Source organism: Neurospora tetrasperma (assembly GCF_000213175.1).
Source record: "Neurospora tetrasperma FGSC 2508 unplaced genomic scaffold NEUTE1scaffold_81, whole genome shotgun sequence".
Taxonomy (NCBI): Eukaryota; Fungi; Ascomycota; class Sordariomycetes; order Sordariales; family Sordariaceae; genus Neurospora; species Neurospora tetrasperma.
In genome coordinates this window covers 8,576,718-8,601,517 of record NW_009799179.1, presented here as the reverse complement: position 1 = coordinate 8,601,517, position 24,800 = coordinate 8,576,718, and the positions used below count along the sequence as shown (strand labels likewise).

Below are 24,800 nucleotides of genomic sequence, written 5' to 3'. Positions count from 1 at the left end.
GAGCAGATCCTGACCATAACCTTTGATGGACGCCCAGCCGGCCGCGGCTGAACTCAAGCATCATTATCAAACAAACCTGTGGACGCGTCTACCCGCCGAACCTGCGATATCGAAGACGACCTCGATTTACGCTCCAGAGTCTGTCATTGCATACTTTCCCTCTCATCTCGAGCTCTTGCCGATTCTGCTCCCGCAACACTTGAGCATCTCTCAGGATAAGCTGCAGTACTATAACAGGCTTGTTTCTTCCAGCCGAGGAGGCGGTAGTTGTCTGACTACCTTACAGTCGCCGACTGCGATTTCGTTGACGCAATCTCAGCCTGTCGCGCGGTCGAAATCATCTTCCAAGGTGTCGACCAAGGACGGCTTGCACGGGAAGCTCAGCGTCCTGAGCTGTCATGGGAATAGGCCAGTCAAGCACACAGAAAACGCCGAACGCGTGCCTATAACATCCGCAAAGGAAATGTCAGTCAAGATGTCGGGAAAGAAACAACCAGATCAGAATGGTCTGCACGGCCTACCCGCCCGACCGCCGCTCCCAACCGACCAGATGAATCATCTTCCAGCTACGGTAACCAGCTCAGTACCATCTACACCTCATCAACATGCTAGGAAATTCTCGTTCGAGTCCCGTGATCCATCCCCTGGCGCCACACAGAACCATTCGCCCCGTTCTGCATATTCGGAGACAAATGGTAACGTGCCATCACTTCGGCCGCTGCCTCCCAGGTTAGGGGGCTGTCGCTTCGAGACCGCCATTCCATTCTCTAGACGACGAATGCCATACAGTATCGGAGCGGATAGACTGGATCCGGTTGATCCAGACAAGATTAAGAGCAGGCTATCAGAGGACCATGAGGCGAAACTCACAACAACCCTGCGCGAACTATATGACAGTCTAATACCAACCCCAGAGGTGGAGCGCAAGAGGAAAAAGCTGGTACAAAAGCTAGAGAAGATACTAAACGATGAGTGGCCTGGACACGATATTCAAGTAAACCTTTTCGGATCTTCAGGCAATCTGCTATGTTCTGACGACTCTGACGGTTAGTCCAAATTTCCCTTATCATGCGGTTAAGATTAAAGTGTTGACGTCTGGCAGTGGATATTTGCATCACAACTCCATGGAAAGAATTGGAGAGCGTCTGCATGATCGCTGAGTTACTCCATAAACGTAAGTTTTCTCTCTTTGAAACAGCGTGTCTGTGGCGCAAGTACTAATTCCGTCCTTACAGATGGCATGGAGAAGGTCGTTTGTGTCTCGTCAGCAAAGGTACCAATTGTCAAGATATGGGATCCCGAGCTCCAACTAGCATGTGATATGAATGTCAACAATACACTGGCACTGGAGAATACCAGGATGGTGCGTACGTACGTCGAAATTGACGAACGCGTGCGGCCCTTGGCCATGATCATCAAGTATTGGACAAGGAGGAGGATAATTAATGATGCAGGTCAGTCGCCCTGTGGTCCGTTCCTCGACATGCACTTGCTTACTTTTTTACAGCATTTGGTGGCACATTAAGTTCTTATACATGGATATGCTTGACTATTGCATTTCTACAATTACGGGACCCTCCAGTTCTCCCAGCACTTCACCAAGAAAACAGCCTCAAGCTTCTTAGGCCAGATGGGACAAAGAGCGATTTTGCTGATGACATCGACAAGTTGCGCGGATTTGGGGACAAGAACAAGGACAGCTTAGCGGCTCTTCTTTTCAACTTCTTCCGTTTCTACGCGCACGAGTTTGACTACGACAAGTATGCATTGTCAATACGCACCGGCAAGCTCCTGAGTAAAGTTGAGAAACGCTGGCATATTGGTGTTAACAATATGCTCTGCGTGGAGGAGCCATTCAACACCATGCGCAATCTTGGGAATACAGCCGACGACACGTCTTTCCGGGGTCTCCACATGGAGCTACGTCGGGCATTTGAACTGATTGCCGACGGCAAATTCGAGGAATGCTGTGAGCAATACGTATTCCCCAAGGAGGAGGAAAGGACTATCTTCCAGAAACCGGCCAGTACATCTAGGCCAATCTTGGTTAGAAGCTCTTCGCAGACGCACTCAAGTCGAAACCCACGGAATGGCGGCTTTCGAAACGCACGGCAATACAATCGGAACGGAAACGCCGGTCGCCGGGGCTCATCGAGTGTGACACACGATCCCAATTCAACCTATGTGCCGGCCGGAATTCCAGGGCAGATGGCTGCGCCTGAGTTCCTGCAGTGGTATCACCAGCACGGGATACCTCCCGAAGTTTACGCATCCCAGCTCAACGCACTGAGTCAACAACAACAGCAGCACCAGCAGCAACAAGATAGTATCCGATATCAGCTGTTCGCGCACTCACAGCAAATAAACCAACAGCAGTTGCTCGCCCATGCTAATAGGACGAGGGCAGGCGGCTCACAGAACACCGATAGGTCTCGGACGAACTCTTTTGATAATCTCCCGACGAGTCCTCCAGTACGGCCTGAGCAACTATTCTACGGTTACGCATTTCCGTTGCAGAACCCCGCTTATTTCCATCCGGCACTACAGACATATCCGTCCTCCCCTGTGACAGCAGCTGCAACAGCTGGTGGAGGGCCCGAGTATAGGCGAAGCCTCCATCGAAATGCTGCGGCTAGTGAGTCCGGCGCTTCTACTGGTAGCGGTGCGCTCAGGTCTCAATCCCAACCAGCGTCGAGAACCCCTACGGCCTCTACTCAGAACATGACGGGTTATCTCGGGACAAGTCAGCCTTCAGTTGGAATTCCTATTCCATTCCCGCGGATGGCAATGCCACATTACGTGCCAGACGAAGCGATAGATTCGGATATTGATCTTGCGTCAGCCAACAGTGTGACCGATTCCCCGCCCGAGGAAGACGGTTCGCGTTACAACCATTTTTTCATGCACGGAGGCTCCAGTCCTGTCGCGAATGGTACTCACGGCATCATACCCTCCCTTGGTGAACTGACGCTCGACAATGAGACTCGCCACCGACTGTCGAGTGACCAGCTGCCTCAGTCGGTCCTTGACAGAAGAATGAAGCGTACCTCACGGTCTCCCTCGCCTCTGGGCCACAGTAGGACCCCGTCAGTTGGTAATAGTTCTGCGCCGTCGGCGCCCGTTTCGCAAACCAATGGCAAGCTCGCTCCCAGCCGTGGGCCTCTGGTGGTTAATGGCTCGATGGGCAAAACCAAACCTGCTTCAAGTGTCTCTCGTCAACCACTACCCGTTGCAGAGCCTCCGGTCCCGGAAGATGCGACTTATGAGAATCCTGTTTACATCCACCAAGGGTTCTACAATGGGGGTTGGACCGAGCCGACCAACTTCCATTTGCCCACTGTCACTGGTCACAACCCTGCTCAGTTCCCGGACCGGCCGGTAATTGTAAATAGTACTACAGCTACCCGGTCTCCAGCCTCGTCCAAGAACATGGGGGACGCATCATTCCAGCAGCGCATCGCAATGGCCAACAGTTTCCATCCCGGCATTCTATACGCGCCACTGACCAGCGATACCACTTCGTCGCCTGGATTATCTCCTCCCAATGGTGATCGTATGAGATCAATAGCTCGCCAACAGAACGGGATAGCGCCCCTTGATCTTGCTGCTGGCAGCTTTGGCGTCTCTCAAGATTTGCAACATCTTTCACCGGTTTATGAGGCGCGAACACCATCGCCCACCCTCATGCGAAAGTATGAATCCTCGCTAGCTGTTTCCACGCCAACTCCCGAGTCTACAAACGGGTCTCGTTCAGAACGTTCAGATACCTGGAGATCAGGACAGAAGACGTCGCCGGTGAAATCCCCGCCAGCAGGCCCTGCAGCAAAACTCGACTCTGTAACCCGCTCGCCGGTTCTGGATCAGCGAAGTAATGGCACTTCCAGGGGCAATGGGCACTTGCGGAATGGGAACAAGGGTCAGAGTGAGGGGCTCAGTGACTGGCAAAAGTCCAAGCCTCGCAAGAAGGGCATGGCTGATTTGAAACATGCCGCGAGTACCTTTGCCCAGAGCGAGCAGGTGCCCAAAAATGACGGAGACCGAAGAGGTGGTTGATCATTCAACGTGCGCGGCATAGTGAACCGGGGATGGTCCTCAGTTCCGTTTTGTCGGACGAAAAACTAATCGCGTGTTACACCCGAGCACTTGAAATCTGGGACGTTGGCTTTCTTGGATACGTATCCTAGTCTGGCTTCGTCCATCGGAAGTTAAAGCCCATATTGGACACATAGTTCAGGATTATAGCATAAGCTCGGATGACACATGCTGCCTGGCTGAAGATGGATCTGCTTGTCCATTCCATGTTGCTGCTGTTCAACGACGAACCTCAATTATGAAGAGTCTTATGGATGGTCACCGTTCTGATCACCCTTCGGACTCTACAACAACTGGAGACTGGTCGAGCTTTCCTGACGGATAGTCGTATTCCATGAACGAGTTATCTATCTGCAGACTTCAAAATCGGCGGATTTACCAGCATAAAGCATCTTTATTTCATTTTATCAAAGCGAAACGACTACGCTGCATCATTTGCTGATTTAGGATGGATCGATGAACTCGGTCCTGATGAAAATAGGGGAACTGGGAGGGTTCTGTTCGGTTTTGCTTGGCCCTTATTAATGTCATTCCTGTTATCGTCGGTGTCGGTTGGTTTAGGCCATATGCACTGCATTTCACACATTCGAACGCATTTACAAAGGAGCGTTTCTCTTAAACAAGGCGGGCTGGCGAAGAGCTTCAAGGATATAGCACAGGGGTCATAACTTCATTTGGGATCATGCTGTGGCTTCTTTGTTTGGTTGTTGAGGCATCATTGACCGGCCTGAATGATATCCTTGCTTCATCTGGAGGTTTTTCTTCTCTCATTCCCTTGCTCTACCCCATCTCCCATCTTCTCTTTCTCCGAAATTTTCAATATTTTGCCGCAAACCCACCCCTCGGGTTGAGGGGCTTCCTGCCCGTTATTTTGAGGGACCTACTTCCAGTGGGAATGTTGATTGCATCCGCATAACGTCTTGTTTATCCGAGACCACACCGATTTTGAAGCCCGGCCTCGCTATCACCACTTCAGACTTCATCTGGGATGCCGTCAGCAGTTCACCATTTGGAACATGGGAAACAGGAAAAGGGAGGGAAACGTTGCTTGCAAACGGAAAAAAGCGAACACCAAAAAAAGCTGAGCACGCATGGGAAACAAGAGGGGGAGGATCAGAGCACAATTTTCGGGTTATTTTTCATTGTCCGTTTTTCCTTGCACACTTGTTTGGTTTCACATTTGATACCAGAGTATATTAGACCCGAACAACAAAGTTCAAAACACAAAGTTTGATTAGATCATGGAATGGCAGTGGACATGAGTGTGTACATCTTTTTTTCTTTTACCTTCATGGAAAGGATGATTCGGGGAAGGGAATGGGATTAGGTTCATTGGGTTATACTGGTCTGGTTTCTGGCTTCCGTTTCTGGGTCAACGCAATGCGAACATGTAAAGAGAATAAAGAAGACGACGACGACGAAGAAGCATAAGATAAAGTAGTCAAAAAGCAAGTATAAAAAACGAAAGAAATAAAAAAAAAGTGGTAAAAAGATTCAAAATTTTGCAAATCTCTTGTTGTTTAGTGTCCGTGATTTCAAGTTCATTCTCAGATGTGGACGAAAGGAAAATATCATCCAAGTCATAGTCAGGGCAAACAAACAACAAAACGGAACAGAAACCATATGTGGACCAGAGAGATAAGAAGCACAGCCAGATGACTTGACTTCGACCTTGTCCAGCTATACAGCGCGCAAGACTGACCTCATTGCCTCGCGAAAGAAAAAAAAAAAAGAACACATCTCAAAGTGTACGCCATTCTGTCCCATTGGTATAAGGTAAACTTGGTCCGCATAATATCAGGTAAAATTTCTTATTTTTGTGTTAAATAGATAGACACGATTCTGAAGCAAAGTGGTAATGAACGGGCGTTTGGGATTGACGGGACATAAGGGACAGAAATGGACAAGTATATCAAGAACACATGAGGGAAGGCATTCGAGGCTATTCGAACTGCCATGGACTGTCATGAAGCCAAGATAGAGGAACAGATAAAAGTTCATTCAATACGTTGAGGTGTGCTTAGGGTCCGTTAGAAGCGAAGCTCCATCTAGGTAGGGAGGGTATCAGGCCAATGAAGTGATCCGCGCCTCTGAACCTATGGTAACCTGAATCCCTCACTGTAAAACGCACTTCAGCAAACCCTTTATGTTATTCCATTCCATGATGAACGGCCATCATGGCCTTGTTGTTCTGTGTTCCCCTTTGCTCCGTGATTTCCTTTTTTCTTCTCTTTTTTGGTGTACTTCATGTCCTTCGTTGTACCTTAGGATAGAAAAATGAACGGCGTGTGCAACAGAAAGCGCATGTGAGAAGAAGAAGAGAGGACAACGCTCGCTCCGGAAACGCCTAACGCCACCCACACATACCTCAAGACTGAGGACCGAAAAACTGAAATGTGGTACCTGCTCATCATCTCAAACGACCCAGTAAACATCCACCTGGATACGCTTGATGTAATTGGCCCAACCCGCGAACCTTGCCTTGGCCCAGACAGTAATCACATCACCGAGCTTCAAGTCCCTCACGAACTTTCCGTCGCCCGTCGCCTGGCCGCGGCCCACCTTGGGTAAGGGGTTCTCTATCAAGCCCTCCTCACAACCATAGCCGCTGTCGAAAAGATCAGCGCTCGAGATGTTGTCGGTCCACTTCCACTCCACTTCATATTGATGGTATTGTCCATTAGCAACCTCGTTGCACTGGATCATGGTATCTTTCTGGGGGCATAGTGGAAAGTCAAAAGTGTGCGTTCCCTGCACATGACGGTCTCCGTCATTGTTGGGGTCAACCTCGCGCACTTTTGGCAGAATAGTTGAGAGGGTCTGAGGATCAAAGGTCGGCTTGTCAATGTCGTCGCTGGTTTGGAGGCACCGTTCGAGGCCAATATCGAACCAGGTATAAGAGTTGTTGTAAGTCCGGCGGGTACGCGGCTCGCCGCCCCAGCCTTGGTCATGGGAAACGATGGTGAACTTAATCTTGCGGCATGGGTGACTGAGGGTGGGGGATATGCGGGACTGGTAGGTGTCGACGGGGAACTCTTTGGGCTCGCGAGGAATCGGCTCGAGTGGGACTTCGCGGTTGCCGTCATTTTCGAAGAACGAAGAAGGCGGTTTGAGGAAACCGAGAGGAAGAGTGCGCAGCTGTTTGTCGAAAATGAGCAGGTTAGCATAAGGGTGAGGCCCAACAGCACGAGACACCCAAACTCACCAAGAAGGCGTTCTCCGAGTTGCCGTCTCCTGCGTTGACAACCCTTTGCCCCTGGGGCCAATTACTATAGTCGATGACGGTCGATGTATGGGGCCAGTACTCAGCATGATCGAGGATACCGTTAATGATCTCGGGTGGCAGTCGAAGAGCCTTCTCCAGCATCGCCCTAACGAGGATTACCTCCATGGCGGTGGGCTGGTAAGGGTTCACAGAGCGGTCGATGTCATCTTGGTTTTGGTCTTGTGCGGAATCACCCGCATTCAGCGGGCTGACCATATTCAGAGAGAGTCTTTTGAATATGGAGGACAGAAAGGCCATTGGCACGAAGGGGGTCTCGATTCAATTCTCGATGAATGTTCGGGGCTGCTGACTATTTAACCTTCCCTGAAACCTGGACTGGACTGCAATAAGAAGGACTGCAAATTGTCGGAGCAAAATAAGAGTGAATAGGCAGCAAAGGGGAAAATACCAAGAATAGACTAAGAGCGCGGTCGTGGATATCCAGCCTGGAGACAGACAGTGAATGGAAGCCTAGGCCAAGACTGTTTGGGTCGTCAAGGTTCTGGAACCTGACGAGAAAAGCGAAGGCGGAGTGGTGCCATTTGGAACATGCGTGAAGTGGTGAGCAGCTGGAGGATGGTCAAGGTGGGGCAGCGTACTTGGTAGGTAAGGTGCGGTTACGCCAGTGACATCACCCGTCGTACCCCGCATTGTCCCGTCTAGAGGCACATTGGCGCACAGGCAGGCGTGACGGGACAGGGGCTTTACGCCGGGCCTCTCCGGACGGTCGCAGTGTGCCTGGTGGACTCGTCCATTTCACAAGGGTCCGGCAACTATTTCGATACACCCCGGGGGTGCCAGCTCGGAACGTCCCGCGCAGCACGTGAAATGACGACTTATGTTAGCGCCGTCAAGATTTCTCAGAACACTGCAAACATTGTCCCGAATCCCGATTGCGATGAAGGCAGAATGGGGTTAGTGAGGGGCCTGTGGCAACCTCCTCATGATTCCCCGGATTTGACGGCATCCAATTCGGTTTCGTGTTTACCCCCCGAACTGGGCAACTGGGATTACCAATCTCCATTTTCTCTCCATCATGAGCTCCGGGTTCGCAGTAGCGTGCCGATTCAATTTTAGCATTCTCCTCTAACAAGGTAAACTACTCACGGACTACATTTACACCTCGCGCTATAACATCTGTTCCTCTTTGTGCTCGTGCCTGTCGACGGTTGCATCATCTTCAACACCAGATCCAGGACATCTCAGCACCATGCGGTCACAGAAACATATTGCCGCGTCCCTGCGGAGGGTTTCGGGAGCCCTGTCCCACGCATCCTACAGCCCCGCGACATCACAGTCATCTAGAACTGCTGCGGTAGCTGGACAGCGGTTATCACGAGCTCAACCACAACAACAACAACAGCAACGATGTCTACACGAACAAGCGCCCCGGCGCAGCGGCGCCTCCAATCCCGCAATGGCCTTCCCCTGCCTCGACGCCCTCGAAACCCGGTCCGAAACCCTCAAGAAGCGCTCCGACTCGAGCGGCCCCGAGCCATCCTACGTTGCCGGTGCCACCCAGACCTTCCATTGTGACGAACCCCTACTTCTCGACTGGGGTGGCATGCTCCCCGAGTTCGACATCGCCTACGAGTCGTGGGGCGAGATGAACGCCGACAAGTCCAACGTTATCCTGCTACACACGGGTCTTTCAGCGTCGTCCCATGCCCATTCTACGTCAGCCAACCCCCAGCCCGGATGGTGGGAGAGGTTCATTGGTCCCGGCCTCGCCCTCGACACCGACAAATATCACATCATTTGCACAAACGTTATTGGCGGCTGCTACGGTTCAACGGGACCGAGTAGTATTGACCCGGCCGATGGACAGCGCTATGCCACCAGGTTTCCCATACTTACGCTGGAGGATATGGTACGGGCGCAGTTCCGTTTGTTGGACAATTTGGGGGTCAACAAGCTGTACGCCAGCGTGGGCTCTAGTATGGGCGGCATGCAATCGTTGGCTGCCGGCGTGCTATTCCCCGAGCGTGTTGGCCGGATCGTCTCGATCAGCGGCTGCGCCAGGAGTCACCCATACAGCATTGCGATGCGGCACACGCAGCGGCAAGTCCTCATGATGGACCCCAACTGGAACCGAGGTTTCTACTATGACAACGTCCCCCCACACGCTGGCATGAAGCTGGCGCGCGAAATTGCGACTGTGACGTATCGGTCAGGTCCCGAGTGGGAGCTGAGGTTCGGCCGTAGAAGGGCGGATCCCAGCAAGCCGCCTGCTCTTTGCCCGGACTTCCTCATAGAGACCTATCTGGACCACGCGGGAGAGAAGTTTTGCCTGACGTACGACCCAAACAGTTTGTTGTACGTCAGCAAGGCTATGGATCTGTTTGATTTGGGTCATGCGTGCCAAAAGGCTGCGGCTACCAGACGGGCTGAGCGGTTGGAGTCGCTCCATAAGGGGGTCTACGCATCAAATGAGAACGTGTCCTGCAGCCTGACGCTGCCGGACAAGCCCTACGAGGAGCAGCCTGAGTCGGGGGGCTCCGCAGATATTGACACCAAGCTTGCCACACAGTCAGACTCCTCGAAGCCACCCGAGGATTTGATCAAGGGCTTGTCTGCCCTGCGGGACCACCCGGCCTTGGTCATGGGTGTTGCCAGCGATATTCTGTTCCCAGCATGGCAACAGCGCGAAATTGCTGATGCGCTGAGGTTGACTGGGAACCGGAACGTGGCGCATTATGAGTTGAGTGAGGAGCAAAGCATGTTTGGTCACGACACGTTCTTGTTGGATGTGAAGAATGTTGGAGGGGCTATCAAGAACTTTCTGCAATAAAAAGGGGGAGGAGAGAATGTTTCAATACTGCAGATTTAACAGCAGGATGGAGGAAGTTACAGTAATAGAAGCAGAGCGAAACGGGAATCCAGACCCTGAGCCATACCACACGCAAAGCACATCCACCTTTGCTTCCCGGTCGACTAGCCGAGATTTCATGAAACCCAAAACGTGTAAATCAATGGTCTCATGATCAGTAATCACCCACAGACCAAGTGTTCAAGTAAGTTTCAATGCCATCACTGTAGTTGTACTCGTCGACAACAAAACTAGGTTTGATCTATCAAGTAGTACGACCCAAGGACCACCGAGTGGCACCACCGGTGCTCGGGGATAGGAACATCAAGCCTAGGAAGAGCAAATGATAATCCGATTCAAGTCACACAAGTCCAGCGATCTTGTTAGAAAGATACTGTGAAACTATTGAAGCCATCACAACGGAAGTCCGCGGACATGACTTCTGCACGTATATCACTCTGGCTTCTAGTTCAGCTCCGTTTCTGAACAACCGAGAGACAGAAGCTGTGTGCGGAGACTGACGGGATGTCTTATCACATGCGGGGTAGACGTCAATGTGAATGGAGTAGTATAATGTTGGGTAGCTTTCAAATCGGAGAAGAAAGTTTGCTTTGCTCCCTTTCCTTCTCCCTGTTTGGCGTGCGGATGGTGCATATTCCCGTTAGGAATGTTCTGAAGCCGTTGTGATCTCCGTGGAGCCATCCGTATCCAGGGCAACGAGCGGCCGCCTGTGGAGAAAAGGCTCGGGTTTAATGTTGTCTTCCAAAGGGCGTTGTAACGCTGTGCCAGTGAAGTTTGCCCCTCCGTTGGTTTCTCGGCACACTGTATTCAGCAGTATCATCTAGTAGGATTCAAAGACATCATACAAAAATTATTGGAAGTGTGAGTACAAAAGGTAGTCAAATCCAAGTCTCAATAACAAGCCCTGGTGTCTAACACAAAGAAAAGTCCAAAAGCAATCCGAAAGTCAACATGGTCAGTGTTGATATGCCCTCAAGAGATAGTGCGGGCTGAGCACTTACACACGCATAGGGAAGCACCGCCGCGCGAACATACTTGGCTTTTCACCACAATGCCAAGCTCTACAAGCTGTCAGCTGTGGTCTCGGCGATAACGCCCTTTCCCGCCCTGGAAGAAGCCAACAAGCTTCTCTTCAAGAAAGGCACCGACAATGACTTCGCCATCGTGACCGACCAGACCATTTTTCACCCTCAGGGAGGCGGCCAACCCTCCGATGAAGGCGTCATGACCATGGGTGATGTTAGTGTCTTCCGTGTGAGCATGGTCCGCATGGACGCCGTGAAGGACGGGCAAGTCCTCCACTTTGGCCGCTTCGACTCTTCCTCTTCCAGCATATTCCAATTGGGCGACACAGTCGAACAATCCATCGACGTGGAAAAGCGCCTCTTGTACTCACGCCTGCACACCGCGGGCCACGTCCTCGGCGCGGCGGTTCGGCACTTGCTCGAAAAGGAAATCCCCGGATTCGACGAGCTGAAGGCGTCGCACTTCCCCGACTCGGCGGCATGCGAGTTCCAGGGCTCCATCGAGGGAAAGTGGAAGGAGCCGATCCAGCAGAAGGTGGATGGGTACATTGACAAGGCGATGCCGGTCGAGGTGGATTTCTGGGACGAGGAGGATTTCAGGAAGAACGGGCTGGAGAGGCTGATTCCCGATCGGAGCTTGGCGCCGCCGGGGGAGAAGTTTAGGGTGGTCAAGATTGTGGGCGCCGAGGTGTATCCGTGCGGTGGGACGCATGTTGATACCACTGATTTGTGTGGTAAGACGACGGTGAAGAAGATTTCGAGGAGTAAGGGGACATCGAGGGTGTCTTATGCTGTGAATTGAGGGGGTCTTGTGTACACTTAGGTCGTCATCTTGAGGAGTTGGACCAAGTCCACCAACAAACACATTTTTTTGCCAGTGGTTTCCAGGTGCAGCGTCCTTTCACGATAACAGTCTTGTTTCAATCTCGCAGATAGGAAATACGCTCATAGGCAAGGGCTAGTTGACTAGAGTTGTATCCATGGAGTGCAAAGGGTCAAGGTGAAGGGTTTCTTTGGTTGAATCTACATCCCAAGAGGTGGTGAAATGTGGTGGTTTCAACTTGCATTGGGCCGGCAGTGCAGACTTCTCAAAGCCAACAACAGCAGCGGGCGCCCTGTCGACAAGGGAGCTGCGGTTAGTGAAATGTGGGTCGTGCTGTACAACTAATGGACATCTCACACCTACAATACTACAGAAAATAATGTAGAAATGTCGCGACATCGATCAACAACTCGGTGATGGGAAAGAACCACTAAAAGCGTGATTGCCCGACTTCAATCGTTTCCTATGAACAGGACGAGAAAATTCTCCCGCTGTCAAGATAGCTCTCTGCCTCTTCCTCTTTTTTTCTTCTTTTTTCTCTCCGATGTAAACATGCTCGCATTACATTTTCAAGCCATCATCCTCCTTTGATCTGCAATTGATTTATCTATCCTATGACATGCCGTGTTATAGTCCAGACGCCCATCACGATGTTTTCCCGGCGCTTGAAATACGAGCCTATCTCTGCTTGTAGACACCAGCACTACAATGATTAGGTGGCCAGACTCAAAACGACGTAGGCATCAATTCGGTCAGACCAGTCGAAACACCACCCACCCCAAGCTTATGCGATGCAACGTGGAGACTACTCAGAAAAGCCAGCGGTCGGCTAAGCTCCTTCGCATATTCTGCCGTACAACGAAGGCTGACTCAAAAGGAACTTTGAGCTACAATGACCTCTCTCCCGTAACGGCCTCTTCCTATCTCCTATAGATGGTCTTCTGCCAATTCTTGACGCTCATCAGGTGCGCATGGATTGACCATCGACCCTTTCGCCATGTCGCTCAATCGCTGGGCCACCCAGAAAGCTCCCCGCCAGTCTGTAAGCCGTACTCCTGCCCAGAAAGATCGGCATGTCTCAGCTAGGAAGGCAATGAGATACGACAATGTCTTGCAGAGCATCTAGCAGCTCGACCACCCCGAAACAACAAACCCCTGACGATTTCGTTATTGATATCGTTCTAGTCCTCGGTCTCGGCGCCCACCCCGAAAAAGCTGGGAGTCTGGAAATGAAAAGTCCGAGTTCAACTGGGCCACCGACAAAGATGACGGCATCGTCAAGGATTTACCCAAGGCTAGAATCCTGCTCTACATGCACGAATCGGTCTGGTTTGGTGACTACAAGGTCAAGCAGTCCATGAATAACGTCACCCACACCATCTTGACATGCTTGAAAGCCAAGAGAATGGTTGTTGCTCAGACCTGTGCCTTCGCGGTCTTCTACTAACAATCCCCTTTCACAGACCTGCAGAAACCGGCCTATTGTGCTTACTGCACACAGCTTGGGAGGTCTGATCATCGCGAAGGCAGTAGCTTATGCTGATACGGGCCGCGAGCTGTACCCCGTCATGTTTGAAGCCATTTCCGCCGTCATCTTCTTCGGAACTCCTCTCAAGGATGCTACCATTGCTTCTACCGCTGTCATGTTCTCTCCCCTCGCCGAGAAATATCAGACCTTTGGTGCAGTAGCCTCCAAGTCGTTGGAAGACATGACTCTGAGAAACAGTTATCTCAAGGCTGTCCTAAAAGAGTTTGCCACCTTGGTTACCAAGCTCTCTCCCAAGATCCACGTCTTCTGCTCTTACGAAGAGCAACCGATCAACCTCGCCGAAATGGTACCCCTGCTCAAATTTGCCAGTTTCGTTTTTCCTCAAGGATCAAAGATTTTGTCACCGAAGAGTCAGCAACGCTTGATGGCTACGAGGAACTAGGCCTAACCCGCAACCATCGCAACCTGGTCAAGTTCAATGGGCCAAAGGACGAAATCTGGTCACAGGCCGGTTGTGGAAAAAGAAAAATCAAGACTGCCATTAGCAATGCATACCTCACGGGTAAAAAATCGGGTGTCGTGGCTTGGACTTGACAGCACTTAAAGGCATTCTCAACGCTCTGCCTGTCCGTCACTGAGCAGTAGAAGAGCAGGAAGGGAGGGGTCGACAAGAGTGTGGGGGGTGCAGCTCAACCCTTTGGGAACCGCCGATATCCCGGTCAAAAAACCAATGAGAAACCCATACAAGTTTGCAAAAGAAACAGAAAAGTCCAAAATGCACGTCCGAAACATTTCTAATCGGCGTTGAGTGCGATAAATCCGGCAAAAAGCTCAGAAGCCCTGTTGAGCTTGTGGAACGAACCACAATCCTCCAGTCAGCGACCTACGAAAACTGTACCACGGGTGCCACGCACACCGGCAATGTTTTCACGAACGGAACCACTGGGCCATACAACCACTGGGCCCCGTTCTGGTATTGGGGTCTGGTATCGGACCTTATATGGTGCCCTACAGATGTAGGTTCCTGCCTGGAGCCTGGTGCATGGGGCTGGGACCTTAGGGATGGGACGGGATGAAATGCAGAGGGTCGCGGACTCTGAGGGCTTGTATCGATAGGCGCAGTGTCTGGAAGGCAAGAAAAAAAGTACGAATTATGCTGCCTTGCTGCCAGCTGGCGGTCTTGATGCTGTGCTGGATGATTCTTGGACCTGGAAAGCACTTTGCCAGTCAACTCCTGGGCTAGGAATGCCGTCTTCCCAGAAATGTTTGTCAATCTGGAGGCCCAATAAATCGCCACATCAGAAATGGACGACATAAGCACAGTTGTGCCCTCAACCAAATCTCCGCGTTGGCGTCAAGGTTATTGGCATAACAGAACAACGTATCTTGGTCTTGAAAGATATAGCTGTCGACTACCGAGGACTTGCTCCTTCATTGCGTAAGGCATACCATTCTCTTTTACCGCGACACTCATCGATGTCATAGTCCTACATGATTTTGGGAGAGAAGATTCTGGTCCCCGATCATGGCTTTGACACGCCTTTGACTCCGCCAAGCAGAGTTGTTGGATAAAGTTTGAGATACAAATGTCATTCTTGAGGATCGGGACTTGAACGGTCACACGCAAATTGTTGCTTCAGGCTTCGTCAACTGGGAGTGAGACAGTCAGTGGCAAACACGCATGAACAAGCGAAAACATTTGTCTTTTTTTTCAGACTGAGTCACTGATGACTTGTCTCTTGCTCACTAGGTGATGATACACACATGGGAGGATGAGCACCTAAGCTCTTGATGAATACTCCTTTCTATTTAACTTCTCCTTCCTTGTCTTGTGATTGCTCACTTTTGACTTCCCGCTCACTCCGTGAACTTGTTGATACTGCAAGAGATCAAGAGGTGCCAGGCAACCCCAATCCTCCAATTCTTAGTTGCCCGTAAGTATGGAAGTATCTTGCTACGGTTCAGACACTTTGATTTGATCATATGCTAACTCGCCTTCAGTTATATGAGCTTTAGTTGCGGTGAGTTTCTTTTCAAGTCCCCGAGGCTGTGCAAGAGAGGAAACCCTTTGTACACTAACGCCACCTTCATTGCCCTGATTCAAGACGCGCAACATCCTCTGACACAGGTTGAAACTACTTTCTCTAGATTGGGGCGCACATACTTGTCCCTGCGTGCAAGCCACGTTTTTTATCAGGGCTTGGAGCGGGGTGGGAATCAGCACAACGGCGTTACGAGGGAGCAGCGTGAATACAGAGACGCGGGCCCGGTAGAAACACTACCGTATAGACTCGGGGCGTTGATTTTTAACTTCCAGGGAAACCAGGCATAAACAGTTAGCATACTGCAACATTCATGCCCACCAAAAATCCTATGCAAGACGGTGATTTGAATGTCTCCACCCTCCAGCGCCCTTGGAAAGATAGGTGTGAAAAGGCAGGATTTGGAAGAATCGAGTTTACAGTGATCCGGGGTGGCAGCACGTCTCCCCCACTTAATTTGATGGGCATAAAATGCACATAATCGGGCAGTATCCTCACAGATTATGTTTGATTTCCCTGGAAGTTAAAAATCAACGCCCCGAGTCTATACGGTAACGTCCCTCTGCCACAACGCGATCACCTTCGAATTGGAATATTGGAACCGCATCCGCTGCCATAAAGATCAGGCGGGGGGTTCTGACGGAAACTAGGGTCCTGGCGAGACACGTGAAATCGATATTCGGCCGATCCAACTCCACGACGACGTATTTACCTCTAGGTATGCGGCTTAAGATACGGAGTCCGATAACCACCACAGTTTTGGATCTTCGGATGCATGCGGGCTTCGGACGCATTTGACCTTGCAATGCACGACGCGAGATTTCCGGCCAACTTTGTCTCTTTCCGCTTCTCCTTTGGTTTGTGCCCCTTTTCCCGTTCCTTCTTCGCCTAGAAGCTCGTTATCATCCCCGCTGAGTATTTCATACTGCATGGCCTTGTGCTCTCTCTTGCATTTGGACAAGGGCAAGCTACGGCAGCGACGTTCCAAGTTGCCTTTCATCTTCTTTTCGACCAGACACATTTTCGATGAAATTCGCAAGAGAAACAGTAGTTCGGTCTTATTAGCTACTTGAAGTGCCTCACACAGCGTGCAGCAATTACTCTACATGATGCCCTGCAGCAAAAAAAAGGGAAAATAATTTTTGGATTCCAGATACATGCACGATCTGTCCTTCTCTTAGCCATTTATTTGACCTGCATTGAATGGAAGTCCGACCTCCGGCACAGCAGAGGATATGCAGCGGGCACTGATTCTGCACCGATATTAAATCCGGGCAGTATTTAAATGTTCTTCTTTCAGAGCCCTTCATGTCTTCTTCCCTTCCCTCTATCCACCACCGCTCAGTCACTTATCTCTCTCTCTTCGCTTTCAACAATCCATAAACCAGCAGTTATTTATCTTTGCTACTTTCGATCCAACGATCATGTCCGGAACCACTCCACCATCACTTTACCATCATATGCCGTCCCAAAGTGGAAACTCATCATTCGCCATGACTGAGTATGACCACCATACTCCGCGTGGATCTGAACGGAGTCCTCCCACTCCAGCTACAACTCCCGAGGCTGAACGGACTCTTTCCACCACGACCACTGTCGTGGCCGAATCAACTCCCTCCACAACGCCCACTTTCGTGTCGGAAGAGAGTCTCCCGTCTACACCTGACACTCCCATAGATGAGACACCCAAGGAACCGTAAGTGCTTTTCTCTTCCCCAGTATTTATCCTGCTTCATGGGACCACCAACGCTGACATTCTATTTTGCCAGGTGCATCTCTTTCGAACAGGGTAGGCATATGTTTTGTTTAGTCTTTGTTTTTTCCAGATGTTTGCCTATTGGTCGTGGTAATCTGTAACCCGAACTGACTGGTTTTTTGTTCTCTACACAGACTTCGACCCCACTGCCAACATGCATGACCAAGCTCGCCGCTTGGTGCAAGACCGTCTCGCCCAAGGATTCGATCGGTCAGAACTCTTGATCGAGCAACTGATCCTTAGAGAGAAGGCAAAGGTTCGACAAATTCCAGGGCACGACGATCGCGACGGACCGTTGAGTGACATCTGGAGACATGCACCCGATGTGCAGTCGCCGGAGTTTCACTTTTACACAGCCATCATTTTCAGGCTTGAACAGAATCCGGTCCTCTCCACCACCCGCAAGGGAACACCATCACAGCTCCCAACGTCGACCGGCCGCACTAACAATGATCAAAGAGCGCGCTGCGTTATGTTTTAGATGGAGGATGCAAGGAAGTTGGTGGATTTTGCCCTCGTGTTGGCAAACCAAAATCAGAGGAACAGCTTCTTCACCTACACATACACACACACACTTGCCTCACGGCCACATAGATACCTTGGGCATGGCATAGCGAGATTCAATTATTTTCCGCATCTTCCATTGTCGTTTCCTCAATGTTCTCTTCCCAATTGCGTTCGCTTGTGAATACTCCACCGGATATGTGTAAGCAGTAATAGGTCAAATAATGGACGCGCCTTCCTACCGTCACATCATCCACAGCGAGAATTAGAAGTTGGTTGAGATGAAAGGACACAAATCCTTTTGCGCGCGACATTAGTGTTTATCGAATTCGGTAAAAATCCTCACCTGGATTTTTCAATTGCCTTCACTCCTCGGGTGTGAGATTATGCTTCACACAAATATGTACATCAGTCGTTTGAAGCGAACAAAAGGTCCCACGTCACTGTCATCCGAATTTTGGTTCTTTCACGCTTCTAGAGTCCAGGTTGTTTACTTGGTGTGTGCCCCTTCTTTCGCTCTTTCCCCCTTAAAAATTCGACATTGGCTTGGCGCTCCCTGGGCCGATCTTTTCACATGACAATGGTCAAGTGTCAACAAAAATACGGTTTCGCCTTGTGCAAAATCTGTAAAAAAAAAACAAAGGTCAATACGCTTGCTCGAATAAGCTCATTCCTATTGTGTCATCGTTTCGCCAGTAGTTGGCAAAAGAGTGCTTCAAAACTTTGAGTGTCCGAAGTCGGATCGTTTCCAGAACCCCGACCTGAGCGCCCGAGTTTCGGATGGAGACAAACAATACGACAGCCATTTTTTGACCCTCAGACACAAAATTTGAATACCCTGTATCTGGCATGGACGTGTCCATCCTCCTTTCTCTGTCACCCTTCCCCTTTCTATTAATATGACTGTTCGTTGCCTTTGATCATCGAGGAAAGGACTTCACACGGCACTTTCGACCTCGGAAAATTTCTTCCTTATGATTTTCTGCTTTCGAGTCCACAAACAAAACAGCCACGAACAATCTACCAGCAGTCTTTTCACCCTTTAGTACAATGGCGTAAGTAACTGAACCTGCCCTTTCCAAACCTCCAACCCATTCCCAAACAGCAAGAACAAACCTAACTCTGCCTCCAGGTGGATCGAATTCGAGAGGGGTAAGCAACAGACCTGGGAATGCCCGACTCGCTCCAACACCACGTCTTCCCGTTTCTATGACCCACGACTAATCAAGTATCTCCTCTTCTGCTAGACTGGTCCTACCAATGGCCTTTGGTCTGGCAGGCCAAAAGTCTCGTGGACCACTGTCTGGCGATCGGCGCCGACACCCATGCGCTGCTCGTAGAGCAGCGGTGTTTGAGGGCGGCTCAAACCAACCTCAACATCCCTTGGATGTTTTACAATGCTGTTGTGGTGGAACTGGAGGGTCGGCTGTAGGCGAGTTGCGCGTATTGATGTGGTAAGAATCCGGTTCTAGCGATCGAGATATCTTCAGCGACTGAGACTGACGTGATAGTCGCTGAAAAGATCCAAGCCCACGCGAAGTTTCTTCCCTGGATGTATTGCTTGATGCCAAATTCCCAGATCTCCCACAGATGAGTCGAGGGAGTGAAAGGAACGTATATCGATACGTTGCTCGCTACATTTCAACAGGACGGCCGGAATAGAGCGAGGCTTCTCGCTCTCGTTTTTCCATCGTTTGTGTTCGCATCAAAAAACATAAGCTCTCCTTCGTCTTCTTTGTGCCAATTCCCCCTTGTTTCCTGGATTTGTTGTTTTGCCATGCTTTTTCTTGTCGTATTTCTTTCTGTTAAGATTTGCTTCTTTAAATCGCCTTTTCTTTTCCTTGTTCTGCGGTCTAAGAGCGACAAGTGCCGCTCAATCTCTGAGGTGGCTCTTTCAGCATGTGTGGTGGAAGAACTCAAGGAGCAGTTGCAATCTGAGGCTCTACTCGGCACAGCCTACCTACCATCGGTAGCCCAATTGGTAGGAAATACTGCTAGAGATTGACGATTGGGGCAAGTAGGCAAGACTTAGCTAAACACAATAGGGAGGTGTCCTCTAGGGATGCAGTAATACATACCTCTACATGACCTTAACTACAGCAGGCAGCATTGGGGGGTTGAGCCTGTGGCGATCGATGAGACAGGCATTCTGTCTGGCAAAGCTATAGCAGGTGCACCACAGGTACTACTGCACAAGGTAGTTGCGATGGCATGTGGTTGTTCAACCGGCCCATGCAAAGTGTGCAAGGGGCACGGGGAGACAGATGGGAGTTATGGCCAGGGTAGTTGGGCGGGACCCCAGCGACCAAGCATCGACGTGTGGAAAGATATCCGGTATGCGCGGAAGGTGAAGGCTCGAGGAGAACCAAGTGGAAGCCGGGCTTGCAGAAGACATCAGCAGGATCAGCGGTATTAGAGCTGACTGAGATTCTTGGGATAACCGCCAGGGAATGGAATAATCGATGATGGTATTATTACGAGAGCGTAGGCAGGAGACAAAAAAGCTTCCCAACTCATCGTGGCCGCTAAGGCTTCATATACGGGCACACGTCCACAGGTTACTTATCTACACCCATGGGATCTTCTCCCACATTCCCCGGCCCATAAATACTCGGGTGGAAAGTGCAAGTGATGAAAATCGAGTCTTTCACAAGGAAGGAATCATGCTCATGGAAGTATATGGGAAGTGGAAAGTAATCAAGGGTCTGTACCTTACCTCAGGCTTGCTGTGTTGTGGTACCTATTTCCGTTGTTTCTTGCATTCATATCCAGTTTGCATCCATTTTATACAATGACTTATCTCGGCATTTCCTCAGTATCACCGAGACTTCAATTAGTCGATTCTTGACTGTCACCCAACCCGAACTTTTCGCGTTCTCTTGTTTCTTGCACACAAACCAGAGTGTTCAACATGGCGTACGTATCACAATTCTTCTCTTCTTGTAGGTCTTGCGAGATTCTTCGAACATCGTACTGATCCAATATCCTCAGCTTGATCGAGTTTACCCGCGGTTAGTACGCAATAAATCGTCTGCTTTGCTCAGGGTTTCCCCAATGTGCACGATCTAAGTCTGCTCTATGGTTGTCAGCAAGCAGACCCCTCGATGTTCTTAGTTCTTCTCCCTTTTATTCTCAATATGGCAACCCATTTACTGACCATCGAATGTCTCGTAGATTGGGACTCTAAAATATCTCTTGTCTTTCAAGCCGTTGAGCTGATCCAAAAGGCTCTAGACGCCGGCGCCACTCGTGCCACTCTTCTCGAGGAACAGAAAGACCTGCGTGACAAGAGCCCGCACCATACTTCACTCTGGCTGTTCCACAGCGTTATTGTAACGGAGCTTGAGATGCCTGGTTACTTAACATCGGTCGGTCAGCTCCTGCAGTATCTGTAAGGACACCGTGACAATAGGGATCACGTCCTCCGCATGGCCTCTGGTTTAGGTATTCCAATGGGGATAGGTTAAGGGGCAAACTCGATCCACGCATAATGGGGGCTCCTGGTTAGTCATAATATCTCTTCTGGCAAATCATGAGCTAAGTTTTCTGTTATTTCTGGCTAATCATCCTTATCTCGCTGCATTGTCTGCCTGGAGCACTCTCCTTAAATCTTGCTCGGGCCTCTCTTACCTGTGACTGATATCTATATCTGGTCCATCTGCCTGTTTGGACTTTCAATCAAGGACCACCGCAAACTTGGACTACATGGTGTACCGATATTCAGTGAACTACATTGATGGAGAAGAATACCAAGGTTTCCTGCCAGGAAACCGAACCTTGATGCCCGAAATGACTACATTTTCTGCAAGGGCTCCCCGCTTTCTTGGTCTTTCAGTGCCCTCCGCGTTTTTCTACGATTCGCTGCATAAGTGTCTGACCTTGCCCTCTAACAGGTACCTATATACCACATTCAAGACCATTCGCACACACCACCACAGACAAGAAAACCCCAGTCACTTCCTAAGAGGACAGATTTCGATACAGTACATGTAAACATGCCGTAAGTGTTCATCATTCCAGTCAACAATTAGCCATTTCATGGTCTCAAGCTAACGCGCCGTCAGACACATCTCCTTTGATTCCGGTAAGGTGAAATCCACGCTTCCATTCTGGTGCCACAAGGCCAAATACTCTTGAGCTATGTCTTTGCGGTTGGTGTTGACGTCTTTTCTTTACCTAGATTATGATCCGAGTGTCAGTCTCCTAGAACAAACCAGACAGCTTGTTAGGGACCGCCAGAATGGGGGCGTCAGCCTTTGGGATCTGCTGTACGAGCAGGGTGCACACGTGCGTGGCAGTACGCCTGGAACGATGGTCTACTTATTCCATTGCATGGTTCTCGTCCAAGTCTTGAGATGCTTGGGCGAAACTGGCGGCGAAACTCAACGGAGCGACAACAAATAGGCAGAACGCAAAATCCTTGAGGTTGACTAGCAAAGTTGCATGAGCATCCGAACAGTGCTTGGATGTTGGGAGATAATGGCCTAGCAATATCTTTTTTTGCATTTATCTCACCAACATGCCTGTCTGCTCGAACAAGTTAAGAAGCTGATTACCGACAACAGAGCAGAGGCGTAAGCCTATGGAATTTACTCTGCGAACAGGGTGCTTGCGTACAGGGCTGTACGTCTGGAACGATGAGACATTTATTTCACAGCATGGTTCTCGTGCAAGTTCTCAATCGTTTGGGCGGACATGAAAATGGCGATGAAGCCGGACAGGGCGAAGACGAATAGGGATATAAGCCGAATTCTTATACTAGAATGATTAAATCTATATGATCAGGCATTAAACAAGCCTTTAGACGCTGGGGGCGAAATCCAGCGATATTTTCCTGTACTTACCTACCTTACCATTCTCCTCGAACAAGTCGCGAAGCTGCTTACCGACCGACAGAGCAGAGGCGTACGCTTCTGAAATTTACGGTGCAAACAGAATGCCTATATCCGGGTCAGTCCGCCTGGAAACATGAGATATTTTTTCCAAAGCATGATTCTAATCCAGTTTCTAGACGCTCAGGCAAAACCGGAAACGAGGATAAACGTGGCGACCATGAGTAGCTATCAAGGTCAAGTTGTTCACTTCTTCCGCAAATTTGTATGAGCATCCCAAAGGCCCCGCAATATCCCTGGGGGGAGACCTGACGTTTCCTGTTGTACTTATCTATCAAAGATTTGGTTGTTGTTGTAGTGTTTTCTTCTTGGTTGCTCTATTGTTGCCGTCCAGTTCCGGGACGTCAACATGGTTCTCTCCCATGCTCCCTTGTTTCATCTCTCCCCTTCTTACTCTTCCAAGTCTACTACCACACTATCTTAAGCTAGCTTTTTTCACCTAGCTGGCGTCGTAATGAATGGCATACTGCGCTGGTCGTCAAGTCTATGAAATTACCATTGGTCACGTAACAATACGTATCAGCGGGAAGTTCGAAAAGGCTAAAAACAATTTAGGCACCAAGGAAATGACTAGAAAGCAAATTACACGGGAATCTGCAACCAGTATAGACGTAACTCAGTATGTGAGTGTCTGCGATTGGTTTCTTAGGATACCATATGTAATGTTCGCGCGTAAGGAATGTAGACTTCCCCATAGGGACGTCCCTCAACCTGGGCCACGTGATGGTCCGATAATAAGAACTGTCCAGTGAAGCACCACGCTTTCCCGCCAGGCGGCAAACCTTTACCCGTCCCAAACGCTTCAGTGGCACCGACGGCCTTGCGTTATTCCTCACTTTTTGCTTCCTCATCTCCCACCATCATTATACACAGACACCCAACCCTCCCTCTGCTATATATACCAAACTCGACAACGTTTTACTCCACGTTCACGAACCACGAAGTAAACCAGTTCTAAAGAAACCGGCCCAGAGAATCATGCCGTAGGTGACCCAATTAATTCAACTTGTTCCCTATGCATCGTTGATATCAAGCTGACTGTCCCCTCAGATACATCAATTTCGACGGCGGTAAGGAAACTCCCATAAGCCCCGTCTGTCTCGCGAGCATGACGTAGTCATCACCCATGTTACCCTAACCTTTGTTGCGAGCTCCAGAATCACACTTCTGTTCTTTCTCTCCAACCTCCACGCGATTGATGCTGACGCTCTTTTTTTTTTTTTCGCAGACTGGGATCCCACCACCAGCTTAGCCGAGCAGGCCAAGAGGCTGGTAACAGACCGCCTGTGTCGGGGAATCACCCTTGGACAGCTGCTGGACGACCAGCGTGAATGCCTGCGGGGAAGCCCAACAAAAACAATGCTGTGGTTGTTCCACATGTTCATGATCAGAGAGATCAAGAACCGATTCGATATGGCCAGGCCTGAATAAGGTGGAGGCGAGGGGGGCAGGAAACCTGAACATACATACGTACCTAGTGGAACCTACCTCTACTTCTCTAACCATCATTTTTTTTTTCTTAATTCTTTCCAATGGGAGCCCCACGACTGTTTTGGAGCACATGCGAGATTGCCCGCGTACTACGATCTTCGAAAAAAAACATGATGACGTGATTACGGCTCTCGAACGCGTCGCACGTCTGTTATGGATACATGGCCGAGAATGACTCGAGGTGCTCGAAAAGTTTGGGCAAGAAGGTAGGGGATGGTTAAAGCAATTTGTGTAGTGTACTGTGCTAGCTCTACCGTTGCGGGATTGGGAGCATGGTTTCGGTGGGGGATGTACTGGAATTACGGTATGTTACGTGATGCTGCAACGTAGGCTGGGAGGGAAATGGTATCTGGGGACACTCAAACGTAAAGACTTCGGTATGTGTCTACGGAGACAGGAAGCCGGACGCGATCCAAGGAGAGAGGAATTTGGATGAGAAGAAAGATAATTAAAGTTTTGTAAACCCCGCGGCTGACACTAATTGCGCGAGTGTCTGCTATGAGTTTTTGTTAAAACGGGCATTGTAAATTTCACACGTAAAGAATGTATGGCTAAATGAACAAATTGCGTTGACCCACCTGTCGTGACACA

General features: G+C 49.9%; 10 protein-coding genes across 10 annotated transcripts; 9 read left to right on the top strand and 1 right to left on the bottom strand.

The window, feature by feature from the left end:
* Positions 1-25: 25 nt before the first annotated feature.
* NEUTE1DRAFT_126796 (uncharacterized protein) lies at positions 26-4,229 on the top strand (the record flags this gene model as incomplete). Its single annotated transcript, XM_009858801.1, has 4 exons — positions 26-1,046; positions 1,103-1,174; positions 1,236-1,454; positions 1,508-4,229. The coding sequence occupies 4 exons, from the start codon at positions 26-28 to the stop codon at positions 4,051-4,053; spliced, it is 3,858 nt and encodes a 1,285-aa protein (XP_009857103.1).
* Positions 4,230-6,507: 2,278 nt separating this feature from the next.
* Positions 6,508-7,573, bottom strand: NEUTE1DRAFT_106413 (uncharacterized protein; the record flags this gene model as incomplete). Its single annotated transcript, XM_009858800.1, has 2 exons — positions 6,508-7,230; positions 7,298-7,573. 2 exons carry the CDS (start codon positions 7,571-7,573, stop codon positions 6,508-6,510), a joined length of 999 nt encoding a protein of 332 aa, XP_009857102.1.
* A 994-nt stretch (positions 7,574-8,567) lies between these two features.
* NEUTE1DRAFT_92850 (uncharacterized protein) lies at positions 8,568-10,279 on the top strand (the record flags this gene model as incomplete). Its single annotated transcript, XM_009858799.1, has 1 exon — positions 8,568-10,279. The coding sequence occupies one exon, from the start codon at positions 8,568-8,570 to the stop codon at positions 10,146-10,148; it is 1,581 nt and encodes a 526-aa protein (XP_009857101.1).
* An 841-nt stretch (positions 10,280-11,120) lies between these two features.
* NEUTE1DRAFT_92849 (uncharacterized protein) lies at positions 11,121-12,014 on the top strand (the record flags this gene model as incomplete). The annotated part of the gene is made up of 2 exons (XM_009858798.1): positions 11,121-11,141; positions 11,199-12,014. 2 exons carry the CDS (start codon positions 11,139-11,141, stop codon positions 12,012-12,014), a joined length of 819 nt encoding a protein of 272 aa, XP_009857100.1.
* Positions 12,015-13,032: 1,018 nt separating this feature from the next.
* On the top strand, positions 13,033-13,966 carry NEUTE1DRAFT_150792 (uncharacterized protein; the record flags this gene model as incomplete). The annotated part of the gene is made up of 3 exons (XM_009858797.1): positions 13,033-13,077; positions 13,273-13,443; positions 13,499-13,966. The coding sequence occupies 3 exons, from the start codon at positions 13,033-13,035 to the stop codon at positions 13,964-13,966; spliced, it is 684 nt and encodes a 227-aa protein (XP_009857099.1).
* Positions 13,967-16,990: 3,024 nt separating this feature from the next.
* Positions 16,991-17,803, top strand: NEUTE1DRAFT_55461 (uncharacterized protein; the record flags this gene model as incomplete). The annotated part of the gene is made up of 3 exons (XM_009858796.1): positions 16,991-17,262; positions 17,393-17,412; positions 17,490-17,803. 3 exons carry the CDS (start codon positions 16,991-16,993, stop codon positions 17,801-17,803), a joined length of 606 nt encoding a protein of 201 aa, XP_009857098.1.
* A 1,269-nt stretch (positions 17,804-19,072) lies between these two features.
* Positions 19,073-19,258, top strand: NEUTE1DRAFT_51317 (uncharacterized protein; the record flags this gene model as incomplete). The annotated part of the gene is made up of 1 exon (XM_009856665.1): positions 19,073-19,258. A coding segment is annotated over one exon (186 nt), but the record flags the coding sequence as incomplete, so codon positions are not given.
* Positions 19,259-20,984: 1,726 nt separating this feature from the next.
* On the top strand, positions 20,985-21,158 carry NEUTE1DRAFT_18814 (uncharacterized protein; the record flags this gene model as incomplete). Its single annotated transcript, XM_009856613.1, has 1 exon — positions 20,985-21,158. A coding segment is annotated over one exon (174 nt), but the record flags the coding sequence as incomplete, so codon positions are not given.
* Positions 21,159-21,966: 808 nt separating this feature from the next.
* NEUTE1DRAFT_51855 (uncharacterized protein) lies at positions 21,967-22,562 on the top strand (the record flags this gene model as incomplete). Its single annotated transcript, XM_009857196.1, has 2 exons — positions 21,967-22,113; positions 22,392-22,562. The coding sequence occupies 2 exons, from the start codon at positions 21,967-21,969 to the stop codon at positions 22,560-22,562; spliced, it is 318 nt and encodes a 105-aa protein (XP_009855498.1).
* A 1,374-nt stretch (positions 22,563-23,936) lies between these two features.
* On the top strand, positions 23,937-24,149 carry NEUTE1DRAFT_52899 (uncharacterized protein; the record flags this gene model as incomplete). Its single annotated transcript, XM_009858226.1, has 1 exon — positions 23,937-24,149. A coding segment is annotated over one exon (213 nt), but the record flags the coding sequence as incomplete, so codon positions are not given.
* Positions 24,150-24,800: the final 651 nt, after the last annotated feature.